This window comes from Corvus hawaiiensis, chromosome 22 (genome assembly GCF_020740725.1).
Source record: "Corvus hawaiiensis isolate bCorHaw1 chromosome 22, bCorHaw1.pri.cur, whole genome shotgun sequence".
NCBI lineage: Eukaryota > Metazoa > Chordata > Aves > Passeriformes > Corvidae > Corvus > Corvus hawaiiensis.
The window spans coordinates 3,376,859-3,399,458 of record NC_063234.1 but is presented as its reverse complement, the minus strand read 5'-3'; the positions used below and the strand labels follow the sequence as shown (position 1 = coordinate 3,399,458).

The window sequence follows — 22,600 nt, the reverse complement described above, 5'->3', positions numbered from 1 at the left end:
TTACACCAGCATTCAACCCACAAGTCCCTGCAAGTCAAAACTACAAATTCCAGAGAAATACTGACCAAAAAAATAATGGCAAACTGCAGAAGGAACGTTCCTTGTGATCCTACAAATCCCAGATTTGTTAAATTTATCACCACTGCAAGGAACAGCACAGAGAAGCAAAAGCAGCAAGTGCTAAAAACTTCTCCCCTTTCCCTTTTTTCCCTCACTCACTGCCCATTTCCTGCCTGCTCAATTTTACGAGATGGAAACACATCCCAAGTTACCATTTCCCAATTTGCCAACAGGTAGAGCTGCCTAGAACATCCCCTCAGGGCTTTTCCAACCTCCCATTCCAAGGGAACGGCTCAGACACCAACACCCAGCAGACAGTGCTTATTCCATGAATTCCTGCTCAGCACATGAAGGGATCCGTGGATGTTGCTCCCAAACGAAACTCTGAAGGCACAGACTGGAAACAGATCCCTGAAGTGTCTTCAAACACTCTGGGAAATGGGAAAATTCAAGAGGTGTCTGCAAGGCCAAGCAGAGAGTGCTGGGGTGGGTTTGAGGACACCTGAGGGAGGACAAAGCCCTTCCTTTGAGGTGTGAAATGTCCCTGCCCGAGCACGGGACAAAGGAACCTCTGGAATGGGAGAAGTGCCCCGGAGAGGGAAAGTTTGCTCAGTTACACTACAAAAACAAACAGTATCACAAAGTCAACGGGAATTGATAAACACGGCTCCTATCAGAGTACTCAGAGGGATGTGGGGAACCTTTCTGAAAATCATGAGTGTAAATACCAACTTTTATCAGAATTATGAAACACAAGGACAACGTTTGGCCAAGGTCATAGGAAAAAAAAGGTTTGCACCATCCGACTTGGATCTGACTTCTGCCAACCAAGGAGGGTTGCACTTTGTTCCTAAAAATCAGCCTTAAAACAAAACAACAAACCGAAATATAAACTGAAACAACAAATGCCACCTATCAATAATTGGGTCAGAAAAAGAGGATTCATCTTTCACATTGCAGCCTACAAATAATTAACAGTGCATCTTCCTAGAGGAAAATGATCCTTATTTTCAGAGACTCCTGGAAGTGATCAATACCTCCCTCAGGAATCCTGAGCTGCCTCACACCTACAGCCCCCCTGAACCAGACCATGTATTCCTAGTAAAATAACAGGGATTTTTTTCCCAAAACTCCATGTTTTGATGCTCATACAGTAATATCAACCAGATATTCTGCCAGGATATTCACAATAGAAGCCAACACCAAGAGGAACTTCAGAAAAATGTCATTGAAGGGGAGAGAGGGAATCAAAACCCAGCTGAATTCCCCTCTTTTCCCTGCACTAGGATAGAAGGAAAAGGAAACTCTCGACTCAGTCATTCAACCAAACTCAGATTTCAGCTCTTCAGATGCTTCCTACTGCAGAGCAACAAAACGCAATTGAGTTTGGTTCTTAAAACAGGAATTTTTTGCTGTTTCCTGCACTTTGGACACACTGAGAAAGTAAACAAAACAAAAACATCTGGACCTGCTTCTCTGGGCTTCACTGGGTCTGGCTGCTCACTGGCTTTGACTTCACAATCAAGAGTGCAGCTATAATCAGAGACAATTTCAACTGTTAACGCTTCAGCCTGGCCTTTCTGACCCGGGTTTCTAAGAAAACAGTTCTGTCACTGCCCTGGTGCCTTCTCCCTGGGAAAACCTCACAGTTCCAGCCCTCAGCTGCTTCCCACCCTGTAAATCCTGCAGGATTTTGTGAACCAGTTCACCCCAGTAGTGGCTGATGGAGGAAACAGGGCAAGTCACTGCTTCACCCAGGGAAAATGAGGGGAAATTCAGCTCCCACTTTTTGGGATAGGCCTTTATCTACCCTACAGCAAAATCCTGCCAGGAAACCTCTCTGCCCCCACTGCCCCAGACACAGCAGGGAGATGGAATGTTGAGATGGGCACTGGGGCCAGAGAGAAGGAATTCTCTAATGGACACTGGTTGTGCTGGGATAGGCCTGAGCACAGAGCAGGAATCCCAGGCTACACCTCACTGCTCACAGAATATTCCAGGATAATTAGGGACGTAGGTATTTTCAAATCAAGAATATGGGAGCAGAAGAGGCTAAGATGATTTCTGGGACAAACCCAGGAAAGCAGGGAGGAAGATGGGGGCTGTGGGACAGAGCCTTTTCCTGCTGAAGGCTGGCTTCTGTTCAGCTCTTGGGGAAAAATGACTTTCACATTTCTCCATCTTTGCTGCAGCACAAGAACTCGAGAACATCGGGGCCGTTAATGGGTACATGCTATTTTTCCCTGCCCAGTTAATAATGCCTGCACCACTGACACGGGCTGGGAGTCAAAGGTAACACCCCCAACCACGAAACATGATGCGATTAATCCCATTCCCTCCACACGACAACTCCCGAACACAACTTGGAAATGACAAGCACTTGATGAAGTGACCCGACATCATTCAAAACCAGACTTCCAAAACGGTGCTCGAGCAGTTTTTGTGGCCCAAGGAGCGAACTTAAAAGGGATTTCTGCTGATTTTAAATTCCGCAGGTAATGGGGGTGGAAAGTTACGCAGGGAAACACGGCATCAGCAAAGTCACCACCTCTGTCCCCAGGCCACCAGGCCTCAGTCCAGCTCCACAAACACTTGGCAGAGAAGACAAAGGAATGTGGTGCCCACATTCCACACGCTTACCTCCCATCCAAAGTTTGTTTCCTTTAATGTGCTCCTCTGTACTGCCATATAGGGTCCAAATCTTTCCCCAACTTCAATCTTCTTTTTGGCCCAAATCCCTAGCCCTGCCCCTGGGATCGAAGATTCTCTGAGTTCAAAATCTGGTGGGATTGGAATGTCATCAGGAATGTAGACGGGAGCTTCATAGGGTGAGCCCTCCTTGGGAGTGAAGTCCTCACTGGTGGGAAAGGGTGACGGAGGTCCCACAGGGATGGGGGACATTATACTGTCCTCAGTTTCCTCCTCTGCGCTTTCGCCAGCAAGGAGATCGGGGTCGGTCTCGTACATATTATTTACAATCTCGCTGTCACCTAAAAGGGGAAACAGCAGAACAAAACACACTGAGATACTCACGTGAACATTGGTTAATCTCTGCCTGGGACAAAGTTTTGCTAAGCCGAGCTCGCACGCTTCGAAAGGGTAAAAACCTCCCTGGAGGAACTCAGGTGGAGCTGAGGTAGGGACACTGAAACTCATGGGGTGCTGCTGGAGGGTGGGGTGAGGCTCATTGCAGCCTGGAGTGTTCTGTGGGATCAAGGGTTCTCTGCTGTTTGCAGTTTAATTTTGGAAAGAGGGAAGAAAACACAGAAGAGGTGGTTGAGGTTCTCTTTAACCACTTCTCGTGTTAACTGGCTCAGTGCATTTTGTAAAGAAAAAGAATTTTAAAAACCAGAAAGAAATTAAGGTAAAATCCAAGTTTGGCAAGAAGAGTTTTCCTGGTGTTTGGGGTTCCTGCTCAGTGTGTCCCACAACAGCAGCTGTGGCTGTGAGCTCCCAGCGACACCTCAGCCGTGCACCTCTGCAGGGGTAACAAGAGCATCACTGCTTTGTAATCACAGACTCCTGGAATGGTTTGGGTCAGAAGGGAACTTAAAGCCCATCCAGTGCCACTCCCTGCCATGGGCAGGGACACCTTCTCCTATCCCAGGCTGCTCCAAGCCCCGTCCAACCTGGCCTTGGACACTGTCAGGGATCCAGGGGCAGCCACAGCTTCTCTGGGCACCCTGTGCCAGGGCCTCCCCACCCTCTCAGGGAAGAATTCCTTCCTAATGTCTAATCCAGCCCTACTCTCCTGCAGTTTGAAGCCAATTCCCCCTTGTCCTCGAGTGAAAACCCTGGACACACAGAGGGCAGTGAAGTTTGGGGATTTTTCCAAGGGGAATCAATTTCTAAGCAAGGCCGTTCCTGTAATGAAAACGGAGCTTTCTCATCCAAAAAGGAAAAAAAAAGGTGGTGGTGGGGGAGCAAAACATGAAGGGGAAAAAGAAAAACACATTTGTCACCCAATACAAGTAGCTGGAGTATTTTTGGGAGCAGATTTGCCCTCTCTCCATGAGCTGTGAGGCAGCACGGGCGTGCTCTCGGTGCCCAGCAGCTCCCACTGCGATAACAAACCCAACAACCGCCGCTTTGTGGGCACTCCCACAGGGCACAGCTAATGCCTGACCCCTGATGTCACCGGGGGGGAGCAGCACCCCACCAAAACTGCAGTTTTCACTGGCTCCCAGCGAGGAACCATCAGGAAGAATAGCTGGAAAAGCACGGCTCAACTTGAGGTATTTATAATTCATCTCTCCGCTAACCTCAGAATGCACCTTCTGTCTGCAAGACACATCTCCCCTTCTATTGCTTTTTTTTTTTTATGCCTAATAAAGATTTTCCTGAGTTCATGCCTAAGAAACCTGGTGGCAGACTCGACTAAAGAGGAGGATTTTGATTCCTCTGCCAACATTTTTTTGCTCCAGCTTTTGGAGGAGAACAGGGAGCTGCCTGCTGCAGTTTGCATGGGTTTCCTCTGCTAGAAAGTGCAGCCCTCCCTACTCAAACATGTCACCAGAACCAAGCCTTCATGAACATGAGATACTTCATCATCCTGAAAATATTTGTGGTTGCAGTAAATGTTTTCTCACCCAGTATTAGCAAGTCAAATTATTTTCTGCTCTATGATTAGCCTCTTTTGCACTTAAGGAACAGGAATTCCAACTGAGTTGAAGAGCAAAACTGGGTTTATTGGAGCACGACCTGTGAAAATTTCCAGAGGATACAAGTAAAGTATAAAGATACCTCGCTACTGTACACTGATAATTTAATTTCTTCTGTGGGACAATCAGGGAAGTTCTGATTAAATTTTGATTTACTCTTAAGCTGATCCCACGTCTGACTGACCTCATGTTTCAAGAGGAATCATCAAACACAGGTAAATCTGTCTTTTCAGTTGTTAAATGACCGGCGACTGGCAACAGGCACAAAATGACAATGAAACAACATTTGCAGGTCCTGATAGGTCTGATACCAGAGATTCCAGGTGGCGTCTGTGGGAGCAGAATCCCACCCAGGCAGATGGGAGAATCTTGGGTTCCTCAGCACAACCCAGTGCTGAGATCAGTAAATTGTACCCAGCATTTATTGACCCAGGCCAGGGCTGCCAGGGAAAATCCGAGCTGTGCCCAAACCTCTCCCTTCTTTGTGCACTGCCAGGTGGATTTCACAGGACCCCACAACCACTGAGGCTGGAAAAGACCTCCAGGATTATCAAGTCCAAGCTGTGACCCATCCCCACCTTGTCACCAGCCCAGAGCTTTCCTTGGACACCTCCAGGCATGGGGACTCCAAACCTCCCTGGGCAGCCCCTGCTAAGGCCTGAGCACCCTTTCCATGGAGAAATTCCTGCTGATGTCCAACCAAAATCTGTCCTGGTGCAGCCTGAGGCCGTTCCCTCTCCTCCTGTCCCTGTTCTCTGGGAGCAGAGCCCGACCCACCCTGGCTGCCCCCTCCTGTCAGGGAGTTGTGGAGAAAAAAGTTCCCCCTGAGCCTCCTTTCCTCCAGGCTGAGCCCTCCCAGCTAAAACCCACAGGTGAGGGAGCTGATCTTCTCCACAGGTTTATTCCAAGGATTTGGGGCAAATCCAACAGCCAGGGTTCAGTTTTGATTATTCCACAGAATCTTCTAGATTGCCCCCACTGAACCACTTCTCACCCTCAGGGCTCCTCTCAGCCTTGCTCCAAACATTCCACAACTGGTTAAATTAAGAAAATACGTTTTAAAAAAAGCAGGGAACACCTCATTTTCCAGGAACACCCCCCAGTTCTGCCGAGCTCCATCCCAAGCCAGCTGGCTGCCATGGAGAGCCGGACGTGGCCACTCCGTGGTGACAACGGTGACAACCACGCCGTCCTACATCTGCCCCTCTGGAATGTCTGCCTGGGTGCAAAGCGGCACAGAAATACAACTTGACCTTATTGTTATTGTCATGAAACTAAAATTAGTCCCTCAAAGCTCCCCAGCGCAATGACTCGATAAAAAGGCTCATTGAAAGGTTGTTTCCACAGATAATCAGATATGGGCAGACGCTGAAAATCTGTGTGACACCAATGAGGGACTGGCAACAATGAGAGGGATGGTTTAGTGGTGGTGAGAGACCTCATGAATAATCTATTTAGCAGCTGTAATGAAAGGGAAGGCAAGGCTGATGTTAAAGGAAATGGTGGTAGGCGAAATAATGCGTTAGGTTTGGGGTGGGTTTGTTATATATAGTTTTTAATGTATTTACTATTATTTTTATTATCATTATTTTCATTATTCCTGCTTAAATGATTATCGTTGTTGTTGTTGTTGTTGTTAGGTATCTAATTCTGATGCGGAAATACCCAATTATCTGAAATGACTGAGCACTTTTTATGCTCACGGATTGCAAAGAGCTTCTTTGACTTCTTCACTGGGAACATTTACAGAACATCCCAGCAACTGGTTTCTCTTGGGCAGGCAGTGCCTGATCACCAGCACAATCTTGAGTTTTGCTGACCTCTGTAATTCAGCATTTGTGTGAAACCCAGGTATTTTTATTTCCTAAGCAAGGGGAAGAACGACAGGCATCCACTGAACTCACACTTTGCCCCAGAACCTCAGGCCTGAGGGAAATATTGGAGCAGAAGAGTAGAAAATACGAATATTCCCCGAGAATTTTGACTTTGTAGCTAAGAATGGAACCACACAGGCACAGACCAACGGGTGCTTTTTTCCTTAGGGATTAACCGGGTCTTGGAAGGAGGTTTTACATCATTATCCAAACTTTGCAGCTCATTCCTGGCTGTGAGTTTAGAATCACACAAGTATTAAAACCTCAGTGCTGTCTAGAACTGCTTGTTATGTGGTTATTATAATATATAATAATAATATAATAATAGAAATTATTATCAAGAAAATATCCATTAGGCATGGACTTCCCTGGGATTTGTTTCCATTTTTCTGGCTCTACAGGAAGAGCAGTGGGGTGACCTCAGACATCTTTTCCAGCCCAAAGAGGGACATCACCACCACCTTTAGATCTCCATGGATGTTCTGGGCTGCCTGCACTGCGTGATTTTCCTTGAGAAATATTTCCCAGGGAGGAAAACAGAACAACCAAACCAAACAATTCCTGATAAAGCTCCTGGTGAGGATGAAGGCAGGGAATATTCGAGCACTTTGAGCAGTATCTTGAGGGCCATTGAGCATCCTGGTCTAGTGGGAGCTGCTCGTGGCAGTGGGGTTGGAACTGGATAATTTTTAAGGTCACTCCAACCCAAACCAGTCTACAACTCCATGTTTCTTTATATCACACCTCCAGTAAACAAAACCACCCACATTTCTAACTCTGGGGTGACAGGATTCCGTCTCCATTTGCTGTGGATGCAGACCAAAAATAAAGGCATTTTTCTTGACCCCTTTGTAGGCCAGAGGAGCTAGAACAGATCACCAAAACACAGCCCTGCCCAACCAAGAAGGAAATATTCCCATTAAGGATGTGCTTAACTACTGCTGACAGCGTTCATCACCTCGTGGTGTTGTGCTGCTCAGCTTAACTTAATTCGGGTGAATTCTAAGGAATACCTGCCCTCCATCCTGCTTTAATCCACCGGGAATTCTGCAGGAGCCTGGCTGCCCATCCCTCTGTGCCCTGCACAGGGCAGGAGCTGACAGCAGGCACAGCCCAGAGCTTGGCAGATGCGACCCTGAATCACAAAGAACCTTGGAAAGCCCAAGGAGCACCCACCCCAAAGTGCCTCCAGCACGGAATGATCCCAGTGGTCAGATTGCCACCTGATGGCCGCAGCTGAAATACAATAGGAAATCCCAAATCCAGGCCCTGCTCTGCTGCACCTGCCTGGCAGGACCAGCCCCAAAATGCAGCTTTCCTTGAAGGTGGTGGGAAGTGTTGGCATCAGCCAGCTCTGGATCCAGCCCTGGCATTCCTGAGCTGTGTGAGTCCCTCTAAATCCCACATGAAACAAGAAGAAATGAGAATTCTCCCTAAACTTTCACCCTCCTCACAGATCCACACCTTCCTTCCCAGCCTCTTCTCCCTGCTGGGTGCAAACTTGAACCTGCAGACAGGGCAATGCCAGGACTGCCAGGGGCATCTCACTTCTGGGTGCTACAAACACCAGGCACTCTTTTCCTTAGCCTAGTGTGATGAGGGAGATGTACCTTTGTGGGTTAGATTGTGCCAGGCCCTCTCTGGAAGCTTGTGTGAAACACTTCTGCCAGAAAAGATGCAAATTAGTGACAAATGTCATGAGAGGAATTACTCCTCTTCCATTAAGGATGGGACTGAAGCATTAAATGCTTCACAGCCAACTAAAAATGGCTTTTCCCCCATCCATGGACAATACTAATGAGAATGGCTTTAAGGAAAGGACAATAAACAATAAGTTGTTAAGGATTCTCGAGCCCACCACACAATTTCTTCCTCCCATTCATTGCAAGAACCTTTCTCCTCCACCTCCATCCAAGCTGTGCTGGGATCTACAGCGTTTGCTGGTGGACACTGGTCTGAAATCAGCACATCCAGCACCCAAACCAGAGCCTGTCCACGAGGAACCCCCTGGGCCCGGGGCTCTGCAGGGTCCCCAGACTACAGAGGATGCTCTGACAGCTTTTCCCATCACCTCTGACAGCTGCCAGAGCGAGAGGAAATTCTGCTTTAAATGACCATTGGGAAATGTCTTTTTTTCTCTTTCGTTCACTCAAGAAACCCCTCAATTTTCACAAATTTAACAGTTGAAGAAAGGTTTGGGCAATAAATATCCAGGCAGGGAAGTGGCCACGAGTGGGAAGTGGTTTTGCCCCCACCGTGCCACGGTGCCAAGGGAATGTCACAGGGGCTGGTTTTACCTCTGAGAAATGGTGCTGCCCACACAATCCTTTATTTAATTTTTCACTTTAATGGGCACTTCTGCTACAACTTGCTGTGGTTTTGCCAACTTTTCTGAACATATCTAGAGATACCCAGCTTGGAATAGTATTTCTTCCCTTCAGATTCCTCCTGAATCTTGGACCTTTAACACCAGATGACACTGACACACCAAGCACCACAAATTATTTCTCAGTGGAGTAATCCTGTTCCTTCCTTAGATCACATCCAGAGCTTTTCTCAGCTCCCTGACACATGAAAACACCCAAAATGCTACGAGTGAAAGGAATTAGGGACAATCAAAAGGGCTGTGGGTGAGGTCTGGTCTTCCATATTCCCCGTTCAAGCTGGAATGGTGGCACAGTTGTGACAGGACGAGTCACAGGACACTGGCTTTGTCCAGCTGACAAGTGAAATTCCACTGAATAGGTGTGCATGGAAAATTCAGACTCCGCCAACCTCAAATCGCTGGGTACTCAGTCAGATCTGAGCTGGTCCCACAACAAACCCACCCAGCCCAGCTCCAGCAGATACCCAAACTCCACTCTCAGCTTGTTTCCCTTAAAACACTAATTAGATTTCACTTCCACTCTACCAAGCACAGAATTTTGGGAATGCTTGAGAAGCAGGAAGATGCAGATGGTGTAAACAGGATTCTGGAAGTTAGTGGTCAGGAACCCATCCCTGAGGGACCCAGCTGCTCCAAACTCTGCTGGCCAAGCTGCCTGTACCCCAAACACTCACATTTGCCAGGATTCCCAGAGAAATATTTATTTATAGCTGCCACTGAAATGAAATCCAAAGCAGTCACAAGTTTTAGCACATCCCAGTGTAAGATTCCAGACAGGAACAAGCTCTGAGCATTCCCAGCACAGGAACCTGCCCCAGGTACTGCTGAGTCCGGCTCTGGCCCCGAAATCTTTGCAACCAGAGTCAAGACAAAATACATGGAACTCCCCCGGATCTGGCTGATGCAGGACTGCTGCAGAACACATTAAAAAACCAATTTACTACTGAAGAATACTCAAAACTGCAGAGGCAGCGAGGGATGAGGCAGGAGGAAGAAGCAGGACGAGTGAAAAGGAAGAAGGACTCCGATAAAAACGAAACACTCAGAAACGCAGCCCCTTTCCCTGTTTACTTTGTATATTCATTTTTCAAGTTTCACATTTATGCCCTGCTTTGTCTTAGCTGGAACTGCACCTCTCGAAGCAGCTTCAAGTCCTTTTATTAAAAAGAAACAGAAAGCAGATCCGAAAGGAGCAGTGAGAGCAGATGAGGACTGAGCAGAGTTAATCGGGTGCATTTTTCAATAAACATTCTGGAAGCAGTTGCTGCAGAACTTGGCTGTGAGAAGAACAGGTATCAAGGATTTCAAGTGCCTTTGGTTTTAAGCAAAAGAAAAAATGAAGTGTTTTCTTTTATTAAGGGATTTCTGCTGGCAGAAATGAAGAATAAAGCTCGAAACAGTATTTCAGTGTGTTCCTTAATACGCATTTTCCTCTAGTAAAACCAGCAGGGAAAGTGTCCAAATTACTCTGCTCTAAATGCCGGTATTATATTTCCAGTAAAAATCTGGTTCAACCAGGCATCAAAAATATTTCCACATAAGATCCTTTTAGAATCAAACTCTTCAGAGAATATTGTTGTTGTTGTTGTTGTTGTTGTTTGTTGTCCATAACTTTGCTTCACCTGATCTCCCCGACGCCACAATTTTGTTTTAAATTTGAATTCAAGCTGACATTTCTACAAATTGTGCCATGTCCAAATACACATTTGATCCAGAAAGTTGGCTCTTTTAAGCAAAAATAAAAAGCAAAACATAAAAGCTCTGCTATCTTATTATTAAAGGCACTGGAAAAAAATATCAACCTTTGGGATTTGTGTCTCTGAACTATTTACGAGATAAAAGCTCCAGTGAAGCATCACAACAAATGTACAGTGCATTACCAGAGAGGTAACAAACATTTGGGGAGAATCTATAGAAATAACACAACAGCAAAAAAAAAATTCGGGGAAGGAAGAGTGGAAAGCCTGGAGAAAAGCTCCACTTGGTGCAGAAAAATCGGCATTGCTTTGCAGTGGTTTGCTTATTTTTGCTCCAAAATCCCTCCCCTTTAAAAAAATCTATAGAAACGCTCCAACCCTGCTGAAAACGCAGCAAAGTGGAACTTGGGAAACGGCAGCGAGAGCGAATTCTCTGCTGGGAGAAATGCTACCTAGTTAGAATAAAGAAAGAAATGCGCTTGGGCCGGCTCTCCAAAAACTAACAGCCCGTGCTGGATATTTCTCTCGGTGCTGGATGTCAACCCATGGAGAGAGAATAAAGCGTTTGTGAGCCTCCAAAAGGAGCCCTCGCGATTGGAATTCACATCTCTGCCAAGCGGAGGCTTTGGGGCTGTTGTCACCGTCTCATTGTCATTCCGCTCACTGTGGCTTCCCCAGGGTCCCGAACAGGAGTCCTGGCATTATTAACACGGCAGATTAATAGCAGCGGGGAGAGGCATTCGCACAAACACGCTAAATATTAATATTAATCGATAACAATTTCCAGTTCCTGACGGGAGGCACGCAAACATTCCGGGAGGAGAGGAGGGAGGGCAGAGCAGGGATGGGGACGGTGCCCACAGAGTGGGGGATGAAAGGAGAGCAGTGAATCAATGCAGGACAGAGGACGGAGCCGTGAGGTGGGTGTCAAAAGCAGGGCTCTATTTTCACAGGCACACACAGGCACACATTTTAATGCCACAAGATAAGTTGGATTTGCCTTGCCCCGGCCAAAAGAAAAAAATAATTCCGGGGGAGCTCGCTGGTTTTGTATCAGGGGAGAAACAGCAGAGCTCTGCAAAAACGGGGGGAAAATATCCTGCATCCTATTTTTGCCATCCCGAGTAGGGCTGTACTCTGCAAACTGTATTTTCCTCAGCACTCAGAACACCACACAGATATTTTTGAAATTCAGGTCTGTTCACATTGTACCAGATTTCTAGGTTTGTATTTCAAGCTCTTTTCTACTGCCACCCCTGCATTTTAAAGCCAAAAAAATCTGTAAAACTTCTTCCATCTTTTCTAATGGATCAGCCCAATTTTTTAAATTTGATCTTTGAAAGTCTTTATCATTATTTCACACACTCTTTAATTACAAACAGCACAAGTAGAACTCACAGGCCTGTTGCCAAAGAGGTTCCCAAATGCTCCAGCTCACGATATCAGTGAAACCAAATCCAACCATTCAAGCTCAAGACCTTTTAGCACAGACCCCACTGGGTCACTGAGCCGAGTCCTCCTCGAGCTTTGTACAAACGAATCAGTTTTTTACTCCAAGACACGTTTTTGCAGCAGCCTCAAAGTTCAGTTGGAGCCAGGAATGTTCCTCCCAGACTGGAAGTGAAGATCTGGGTGAAAAGCCCTCCTTGCACAGAAGGGGCTGCCCGAGCTCTGCCCCACACAGGACACACAAAGGGCTCTCAAACACTCGCTGCAGCTTTGATCTTTTGGGCTGGGCTGGTTTCCTCCCAGAGAGGTGTGACCCACAAGGACAAAGCTCCTCGGACTAAACGTGGGCTGGGAGCAGAGGATTGTGCTCAAAAATCAGATGGAAATGGCTTTCACACTCCTTATGGATTCAGTTCCAAAGCCCATGGAATGCTGTGGGGTTTTACAGCCAGCCCCTGACTCGTTTTGGGTTTCATTTTATGCTCCCACACATCCCACCCTGCCTAGAGCCCACCAAGGCACAAAATATTGGTGTTTTCTCAGTGTCCTGGGCATCTTCTGGGCACCTCACTGACCACATTGTCAGCCCTTCCTTCACAGCCACTCCCAGCAGGAATTCCCAGCTGCTTTTTCCTACCAGGAATGGCCCAGAAACTGAGGGTGCAGCTTTGGGAAGGGACAAACACTGACAATCAGGAGCTATGGCAGCAACTGAACCTCAAATGTGCACCTGAACTTGGATGGCTGATCCAGCTGTGCCCATCCAGCCAACTTGCATTTCACCATTTGCCACATTTTGAACGTGTACATAAGGAAAATTCAGAGGTCTACCAAGAACTCCCCACCACTGGGATGAGGAGCCAGGTTCCTGATATTTTGGGACCAGAATGGAAACCCTTTCCCAGGCAAAACACCTTTCCTCTGGCTACCAGTGTCCTGGAGATTGCAGAAAGGTTTAGTTACTGTGAAAAATGGAATTTTAACAGGGCAAGTGATGACAGTAAGAAACAACTGGGGGTTTTAATGCTGTTCTCTGTCGACTTCTCCATCCCCCCTATCCCCAGGCCAGTTTCAATAAATGTTTGCATTGGGAGCACCTCCACAGAGCTGCTGTTTGGGGCACTTTTCTCCTGGCCACTCAAGTGCTCTTTTCTCTCTAAGAACAAGAACCTGACAAAGAACTGAGCGTGTGTTTAATCCTCCTGCTTTTCCCCACTGCAGGATATTTACAAGTCACTTCTGACAGAGAAAGTGCTCCCAGAGTTTGTCTGCAAAACGTAGGACAGGAGAGATGGGGCGTTCAACGAACAGCAGTGGGATGTGACGCTCCATAAAATCCTTCCCAGCACTGCGTGAACAAGCACCGTTACAGGTGGGATTCCTGGGACAATCCCATCCTCTCCAAAGGAAGCTTGCCCAATTCCAGAGAACTCCACCGTTGTTTTTAGAGCCGCTCAGTTCATAGCCACACCACAGTATCCTCCTGGCTTAGCCTGGCAGATCCATTCACGTTAATTTTCATCTGATTCCTCCAGATCCTGCTTCAGTCAGAAGCTGGGAAGCTGTGCAGGCACAAGGATTTGGGGCTCTCCCAGGGCACTCCCCACACCCAGGCAGAGCTTCTCTACCCCGCTTCCCTCTCCTCCTTCCAAAGCAATCCTGGGTGTTGCACCCACCACCTGGCCCTATTTAAAGCCACTACATTATTCTAAAAAGGATTATTTATACTAAAAACACTCCCGGGACTACTGTATTTGTATTTCAGGGCTGCTGCATCCCCTATTTCCTCACTGCTCTAATATGGCCCGAGGCAGAGCGGCTGAAATGACTTGCGATGCCACTGTAATTTTTATCAAGGCTTGTTCCTGGTAAAAAGCCTCTTTGTTTCAAAGAAATGTGATTTGGCCTTTTTCCTCCTCTGCTCTATTCCTTGGTTAATATACCACTTCCACTCGCCCCGGGGCTAAGAAAGGTATTCCATGGAATTGGTCAAATCTCACTGTTTTTCTTCTAAATCACAACTGGCTTTTTTTCCTCGACCCTTGCTAAGCACTATCTAAGCTGACAGTCTGAACTTGAGGTTTTATTTGTGCCTTAACTCTTCAGCTCCTGGATTTGGAGCAGTCACATGGCCACGTTTAAGAGATGCACCAGGGCTGCTCAAGCTGCTCTGGCAAAGAGGGATTGAGGGCAAGGCAGGAGGAGCAGCTCTGGCTCGTGTTATTTATTCTATTGGCCATCTCTGAAAAGGTATTTTCATCCAGGTATTCATTTATTATAAATCTGAACACACCAGGGACTTATGTGAAAGTCCACCAAGTTGAAATATAGAGTTTTCAAAGTCTTTTCCGAAGAAAAAAATAAAGGCTCTTCATTTCTTATCTCCCACAAAGAATTTGGTTTTAAACACAGTAACACTTAACCCAGATTTGGGATTGCCTAATCAAGTTTTAATTTAGTCTGTCTCATTGACAAATAGGGTGGATTTTCCTATGAAATATATGCCAAGTGTTGAAACACACTCATAAAATATCCCTCGAAAGCAGAAGCTGCTGCAGGATCTGTTTGTTGACCTGCATTTATACAACACCCACAGCCTCTAATACAGGGGATAATTAAAGATAAAGAAATCCAGTGGTTTTTTTGACGTCTCTAAACTGGTTCTGTTGGGAATCCAGTCCTCATTTGCCATCATCACCACACAGAGCTGAAGAACAGTTCACCTCAAAGGAAAAAATACATCAACATCCAAAATACTGTTGCATTTCTGCACAGGAAACAGAAGTTAACACCCTAATGGGATCTTCAACAATTAATACAAATCAACACCTTGCCTCAGTGTTTAGTCAGAGATCACCACCCTCCCAATTAGCTGGCAATTAATAATCCTTTATGCAGGAAGTTTTCACTGCTGTACAAAGATTTAAACATATTTCTAAACTTTGTTCCCCGTAAAATCATACACACATAAAGTGGATTAAAATCACCAAAATGACATCCTGCTTTATGGATCACCAGCAAATATATTTACATTCAAATTAAACGCAGACAGGAAAATTAATTCATTAAAGGAAAGGATTATCAAAGTCTTTCTCTCCCAAGACAGCACCTACACCCAGCTGGGAAAAGTGAGGCATTTTTGAGTAGCACAGATATTTCTCCTCGTGTTCACCAAGAGAGCCTCTGTCAGAGCAGCTCTGCAGAACTCCAGCATTCCAGGCAGCCCTTCCCAAAAAAATAAAGCTGCAGGATCTCTCTGTGCCCTGGCTGCAACAGGAACCTGGGCACTTCAACGTTCCCTCCAGGAGCACACTGAGGGCTTTTGTTTGTTTGTTTGTCCAAAGCTTCCCCGTGTTTTCCTTCTCTAATCCCTCTGTTTTTCTGCTCCCTCCACAGCCAAATACATGGAAACTCAGAAAACCTTAAAGGTCCCTTGCAGGTCAAATGTTATTTTTCTTCATCTACCTGACTTTAACTGGTGAAATTGCTTGAAGATTTCCCTCACGAATTTGATAAAACAAACAAGGCCTTACAGCAGGGTTGTTTAACTCTTGTTTTCTACTCAACACCAGAATTTTCATGTGTCAGCCTAGCAAGAGTATAACAATTACAGCTAAGGCAAGCCAGGAGTTGATCCAAGCTCCCTGATAGGAGTGCATCCAGCTGCAGTGGTCCCAAAAGCCAGCCCCAAAGGCCTCGAGCAGTGTTCCCACCATTCTCCCTGGAATTCTGAGGTGCTGGTGGGCTGCACCCCAATCCTGTGAGCGAGTCGCCTGCTCCAGGGATTGCACCTCAAAAATCAGCTCACTGACAGGACCCAGCGCTTCTCATGGGCACAGCCAGAGCCAAAGATCCTCACGAAACCAACCCAAACTCTTCTGTGAGCCAGAGCTCACTAATTAACAGGTAATCAAGTACCAGTTCGGGATGGAGAATCCCAAAATTCTGCTGACTTCTTCAGGGATGCTGCTTTTGCCATGACAGTTTTTCCTCTCGTACACATTCTCCCACCTGGTGTTGAAACCCACCAGGCACCAGACCAACCTCTCCCGAGGACCAATCCTGACTGGGTTTGGTGTCGACAATTACCTGAATCCTGGTGGAACTGGAGGCTGGACTGGGCAGGCAGTTGATAGAAAGGTAGAACCAGCCAGCACTGGGCAAGCTCAGAGGTGGCTTTGCCAAAGTTCTGTGCCTGAGAGCAGCCAGGGCACTCCTTGAAAGAATGAAGGCAGAGATCCACCACCTTCTAATATTAAATATTCATATTTCCTCCACCAGACTAAACCTCTTTGTTTCCTGTCTCCTCTCCGACCCGATGCAAACACAGACTCAAACTTTCAGACAGCCTCGGTGCATCCGAGCAAGCCCCTCCAGAGCACCAACAAAAGCCCCACCACCCCTTGCCACATCCCATCACCGCCGTAATAAAGATGTTTATACTTTTAACCACCGAATAAAGCGCTCTAATTCCACCGAGCTTGTCCCCTCCACTCCACTCCCTTCACTCCACGGCTTCATTTAGCAGGCCGGCGGTAAAAAAAATTCATTAATTTTTATTAACAGGGAGAGCCATTTGTTCCCTGTGACAATATTTGACTTGTCGAAATGATTTTCACCTCTGCCATGAGGTGCGCGCTCCCCACATACATCACCCGATTACTCCGGGAGCGGCCAGAGTTGCAGTCATTAGCCAGTGAATTAACGACAATCCACAGCGCTATTAATCACGCTGACAAAAGCGTGAGCTCGCTGCTGACCCGAGCACGGCTCTGGGACACGAGCACAGGCAAGGAGAGCACAGCCACAGGGCTGGGGAAGAAAGGAATTTTTTGTTGTGTCGTGGGTTGCTTTTTTTTTTTTTTGTCTCAGGCTAAGCTGCTGAGGCAGGGAAAAAAGGAGAGGGGAGAGAAATGAGGGAGGGATGGTGGGGTAGAAGGTAAAGGCAGCTGTGGTCTGCAAGGTGAGGACATCTATTGCTGATCCTGACATCCCTCCTGAAACTTCTGAGCAGGAGAGTCCGCAGGAGTTCGATCTTAAATCAGCAAGGCTTTGCCAGGGACAATTTGGGAAATTCTTGGAAGCACAGTTGGATCAAAGCTTATTCCCCAATGCCTCCCCTCTCTCTCCCTGAAAATTTCAAGTATCGCCGAATCAGAGGTTGGAAAAAACCTCCAAGACCACCAAGACCAAGCTGTGCCCAACTCCCACCTTGTCCCCAGCCCAGAGCACCGAGTGCCACCTCCAGCCCTTCCTTGGACACCTCCAGGGATGGGCACTCCAAACCTCCCTGGGCAGCCCCTGCCGAGGCCTGAGCACCCTTTCCATGGGTAAATTCCTGCTGCTGTCCAACCTGAGCCTCCCCTGGCACAGCCTGAGGCCATTTCCACTCGTCCTGAGAGCAACCACATTTCACAGGGAACCAAGTGGATCCTCCCATCCTACCTCCAAAATATTGATCTCTGAGAACTGTTGGCTTCCAAATCCCAAAGTTCTGGCCACTCGTGCCTGGGAACACCTGGAAAGAAGCTACCAGTGAACACGGCATGGAGCCCTCATTGTTTTCCTGGAACGTGGCTTCTAATTTCAAGTTTCTGAACACTGCACAACGTTTAGAGAAGAAACACCCCAAAGCCAAGCACTACAACCCTTAGCAAACAGAATTCTTTCCCAGTGGCGCAGCCTTTGTGTTCTTCAGGACAGTGCTGCAGCAATCCAGGACAATGCATGGATATAACTGCAAGTTTTAAATTCAGAAGTCGTCAGAAAGAGCTGAAAAGGGGAATCTGGAGGAATGCGGCCCCGTACGAACGCACGAGGAAGGGGAACTCACACAAGCTCTGGAAGAACAGGGCAAAGAATGAATCTTTGCAATGGTTTGAATGTTCCTGCTGTACTGGACAATCCGTGGCAAGGAAAGCACATTCCTGCAGCCTTGCCCTGTCCCATCAGTGCCCAACTCCCACCACAGCAGCTCCAACAGTGAGACCATTCAGCGTTGGGAAGATGATAAAACCATGGTGAGAATTCCAAAAATCTCCTTCGAAACTTTTTAGTGCTGGGTTTTTTTCTTTCTTCCATTCATGACCTAATAAGGGATTTAAGGGCAAATTTTCAGAAGTGCTCAGTGGATTCTTCCCCCCAGTTCTGCAAACACACACAGCTAAGTGCTGTGGGAGATGGTCATTCTTTCCTCAAAGCCAGATATGCTTTCTCCAAGAAAAATCTCTTAAAAATCAAAGCAGAGATAAAGAACCCATCACAGATTTAAGAAAATTAATTTTCAAAAAGAGAACTTTCTGGAATAACTTTTAATAACCCGGGACTGTGATCACACAGCCCCAGTTTTTGCGATGTTTGTGGTGTATTCCCACCTCTAACAGATTTTATGCCTCCACTGCAACCCAGCATCTCCTGATCGATTCTCTGCACTCTCCATTCCCTCAGTCACTTTCTCTTCCCCAAACCCCTTTCCTAAAAGAGCTGCTGCTACTCAGGTCGATGCTGCTTCGCTCTTACCACACAGAATAATTCTAGAACCTGTTTCTTGTTACTCACTTTCACCGGTTTAATTCTCCTTTTGCAGCGAGGAATGTCGTAAGGAAAGCCGGGCTCGGAAATCCATGATTTCCTGCCAGTTAATTCATTTCAGCAAAACAGGAGGCAAGGTGATATTGCTGTTTAATGTTGCAGCCCCTCTGCAGCGCTCCCCGGGGGCTCTAAGGGATCCCATGTGCGCCCTCGTCCCTGCCCCGCTGCCAGCACCGAGTAGCACCTTGGGCCAGTTTAGGCTCTTCCACCCTGAAGCCATTTTGTCCGATTTACAACTTTTGTGAATTTAGACATCAAAGCAGGAACAAGAACCAGTGGAGGTGCAAACCACGGGGTCCTGCAGCCCTGGCAGAGGTGCCTGTGGTCTCACGCGTGACACATGCGACTCCCTTTCATTTGAGAGCTTGGGTTGGATGTAAAAGTAGCTTCAGTGTTCAAAAGCAGAGTTGTGCTTGAAATTTGTGCCTGTCTGGAGTCACAGAATGGTTTGGGTTGGGAGAAGATCCTCATCCCACCCCCTGCCATGGGCAGGGATGTTTCCCACTATCCCAGGTTGCTCCGAGCTCCATCCAACCTGGCCTTGGATGCTTCCAGGGATGGGGCAGCTCTTTGGACGAGCTGTGCCCATGTGTGTCACCCAAGCCAGCCAGGTTTGGGGATAACTGCAAAATCAGGGCTCCCCAGGGCAGCCTCAGCATCCCTGTGGCTCACATGGGAGCTTTTCCTCTCTCCCAGTCCCATTCCTTGACCCACAGAGAGCACAACTGCTGCGGGAGAAGAAGGGGAAAGTCTTATTCTCATTCAGGGAAGAGATGGGGGAAGAACTCTCAGCCTTACTGAGAGTTACTCAGACCTACCCCATGAGTATCCCCAGCTTCCTCAGGGATTCCACACTGAGCATCCTGATCTCCTCACTCACAGGAAGGAGATTATTGATCAGAAGAATGAAATAAAGTGAATTTTCCCATTTAACAACCGGTGCTTCCCACTCCATTCCACCACCTTTTCACCCATGCCTTTACTCTCCACTATGAACATTCTCCTTGCAACCTGATAGGTAAATCCAGAAGGATTCCGTATAAAAACCTATAAAACTGTGTAATTCCAGGTGGGATCTCCACACACAGCCCTACAACATCTCCTGCTCCTGTGTTACTCCTTCTAGAAATACTTCTGCTTGGTTGTACACCAGGGCAAAATAATCCACATTCCAGCCTGGCCTGTAACACCGAAATCCGAGGTTTTCTCTTCCCCCCAGCTCGGCTTTGCCAGGCCACAGCACACAGCAGTCAGCTGCAGTCCAACCAGCCATTTCTCTGCCTTTGAAGCTATTATTAAGAAAAATATTTAAGATAAAAATATTTTTACATTTTGCTTCTGCTGGCCAGCGATTGTCCCACAGTCTGAAATATTAACTGCTGGCGAGTGGAACTCGGAGCTTTCTTCTAAAGAGGGAAAATTCTTATGCTGTCAACCAGGTGTCTGAAGGGCTGCTGCTTTTCACTGTTGATTTTTCAGGAAGTAATGCAGATGCACTGAAAGGACAGCACTCAAAATCAACATTTTATTTTGATTTAGAGTTAAGTTCTGTTCCTGTCAAGTGCTACCCAGAGAAACTGTGGATGCCCCATCCCTGGAAGTGTCCAGAGCAACCTGGTTTATTCTCTTTTTGAGATAATGCTTTAAAAATTACTTTCCTTAAATCAGGGATGGGTTCTTTATCTCTGTTTTGATTTTTAGGAAATTTTACTTTGAGAAAATAAATATCTGCCTTTGAAAAGGAGAATGAGCATCTTTTACTTGCCTGGGGCAAGGGCCAGATCCAAAATCTGAAGCTTCACTGCTCCTTATATCCAGCAGGAAAATAAAAAGCTGAATTACATTAAAAAATAAATAAGTGAAAACAAAAACAAGACAATTTCCCCCCCTCCCCCTAAACAAACAAAAAAAACTCTTCACAACTTTTCCAACCAATTCCTGGATATGATCCTTGTTATTGTGGAACATAATTTTTTAAAGTTCATTTTTAAAGCAAAAAAAAAAAAAAAAATTAAAGAGCTCAGTGCATGTTAAATAACAGATTATTTTTCACATTTTCAATTAACTGAAAATAATAACAATTTTTTTAAAAATTAGATCATTCAGTTCACAGTGGAATCTGTTTTGCTACATCTGGGACATCTTAGTCCTTTTGTGCTTACTCTTTGCTGCTATTGAAATCAGGTCAGTTCAGGTCAGAGCTCAAATTTTCAGCTTTTCTGAAATAAAACACTACAAAAAATATTCAAGTCTGGCCATTTTCACAATTTTCCATTTTCTGATGGAAGCTGCTTTCCAAATCCAGTATTTTTTTTCTTCTTTTAGAAAACAATTATCTGTTTAAAAAACACCCAACTCTAGTTCAGCCTGGACAGAGCTGCCAATTTATCACTAATATCATCTTTTTTGGAATTTTAAGATCCATAAAGGCATTTATAAAAACATGGGCAACCAAGAGGAGGAATCTGAGCCTGGACATCCCAATTTTCCCCACCAGCCAGGGCTGCCCTGCCTTGGTGGACACGAACTGGGGACCCAGAGCTGACAAATAAAAGGGAAAACCTGGCACTCAGAGTTTTTTTCTGTGCCACTTTCTGGCTGCTTTATTTCTTCTTGTGAAATGCCTGCTGAACGAAAACATCCCATGTCTCACAGACTTTTCAACTTAGGGTCTTCAGCCCCACATATTTTTCATATTACTCATATTCCCCTGCTTGAGTTAAACTCAAACAGGCCTGGAACAACTTCATTAACATAAAACCACATGATAATGGGAAACAGAGCCTTTTAATGGTTTATTTTCTTATTATCTTGTGATATATTTCATCTTCTCCCCCTTCTCGGAGTGCTACTACATTCTGGTTTCACTCTGCTGCCTGGGCCTGGCAGGGATCGAGCATCCAACACTGGATTCTGTAAATTCAGGAATTTTTAAGCTCACGGGATCAGTTTGGTACCAGGGAGATCATAAAAGCTCCAGTAAAAGTTAAAGAAAAAGCCCTTATTTATTTTAAATTAATATACTTGATACTCTGTTCTACCCTGAATGCCCCTGCAGAGCGTCACGCTTCATCTGGGGGAAAAAACCTGGTTTTACCCTTGAAATTTGGTAAGAATTCCTAGGCTGGGATAGTCAGGGAATATGGCAAGGGAAGATCTTTTGCAATACCACATTTTCTTCTTGTCACAAGACCACAATTTCAAAATTCAGGAGTTGCAACATTTTTTAGGAAGGTTAAAGAAATCAGGAATTGCATCTGGTTCAGAGTGACTCTTCCAGCCTATTTCAGCCATTCTTGTAATAATGAATAAATAAATCTTTACAGGATTTCCACTTCAAAGTTGTTGCTTTATTTCCTTGCCTTTTTAAAACATGTCTTAGAAATCTTTCTCAGTTGAAATGCTAAAGAATTGCCACAACTTCCTCACTATTTTGTCCACATTAGGTTAAACCCTAATTAATCAAAAAACCTCCAGGTAAGTGCATTATGTCTGACTATAAAGTCCATTAAATGGGTATTTACTCTGTATTTACTCTGTTGCTTGAGAGGCTCAGGAGCAGCCTTAGACTCGTCTCTAAAAAAAAAGGAATGGCAATTCCTGGGATTCACATTCTATCATAGCTCAAAGTGGGCTCTTGGAATAAATGGGAGATGGAAATCAGGGAGATATATTAGCACCACTCCTTATTTTTCATTTCCCTCTGTCTCTGCCTCCCGAAGAATATTGGTGATGAATTTGCAAATGGCTCTGGCTGATGACAGAGGTTTTTTTAGCCTTCATTATTTATCCCCCCCACTGCACACCTCGATCGGGGATTACAGTGACAAATGCAGGAATAAAAGGCAAAGACAATATTCCAGCAGCACGGTGTAAATCTCC

General features: G+C 46.0%; 1 protein-coding gene and 1 long non-coding RNA gene across 7 annotated transcripts in view; one reads left to right on the top strand and one right to left on the bottom strand.

Annotated features, from left to right (window-relative positions):
* The window catches only part of PRDM16 (PR/SET domain 16), a 290,989-nt gene that overhangs the window by 183,568 nt on the left and 84,821 nt on the right, over nucleotides 1–22,600 (bottom strand). For 3 of the 4 annotated variants that reach the window (XM_048326313.1, XM_048326314.1, XM_048326315.1), the window contains exon 2: nucleotides 2,701–3,050. The exons of the other annotated variant lie outside the window; for it this stretch is intronic. In XM_048326313.1, coding sequence (XP_048182270.1) covers nucleotides 2,701–3,050 — 350 coding nt within the window. The remainder of the gene's footprint in view (nucleotides 1–2,700; nucleotides 3,051–22,600) is intronic. 4 annotated transcript variants of the gene reach the window in all.
* LOC125337047 lies at nucleotides 3,109–6,862 on the top strand. Of its 3 annotated transcripts, XR_007207926.1 has the most exons (5): nucleotides 3,109–3,196; nucleotides 3,818–3,969; nucleotides 4,168–4,295; nucleotides 4,708–4,936; nucleotides 6,362–6,862. It is a non-coding gene; the product is annotated as an uncharacterized LOC125337047 (long non-coding RNA). The 3 variants fall into 3 exon arrangements; XR_007207924.1 differs by having other exon boundaries at nucleotides 4,168–4,936; XR_007207925.1 differs by lacking the exon at nucleotides 6,362–6,862 and adding an exon at nucleotides 5,218–5,315 and having other exon boundaries at nucleotides 4,168–4,936.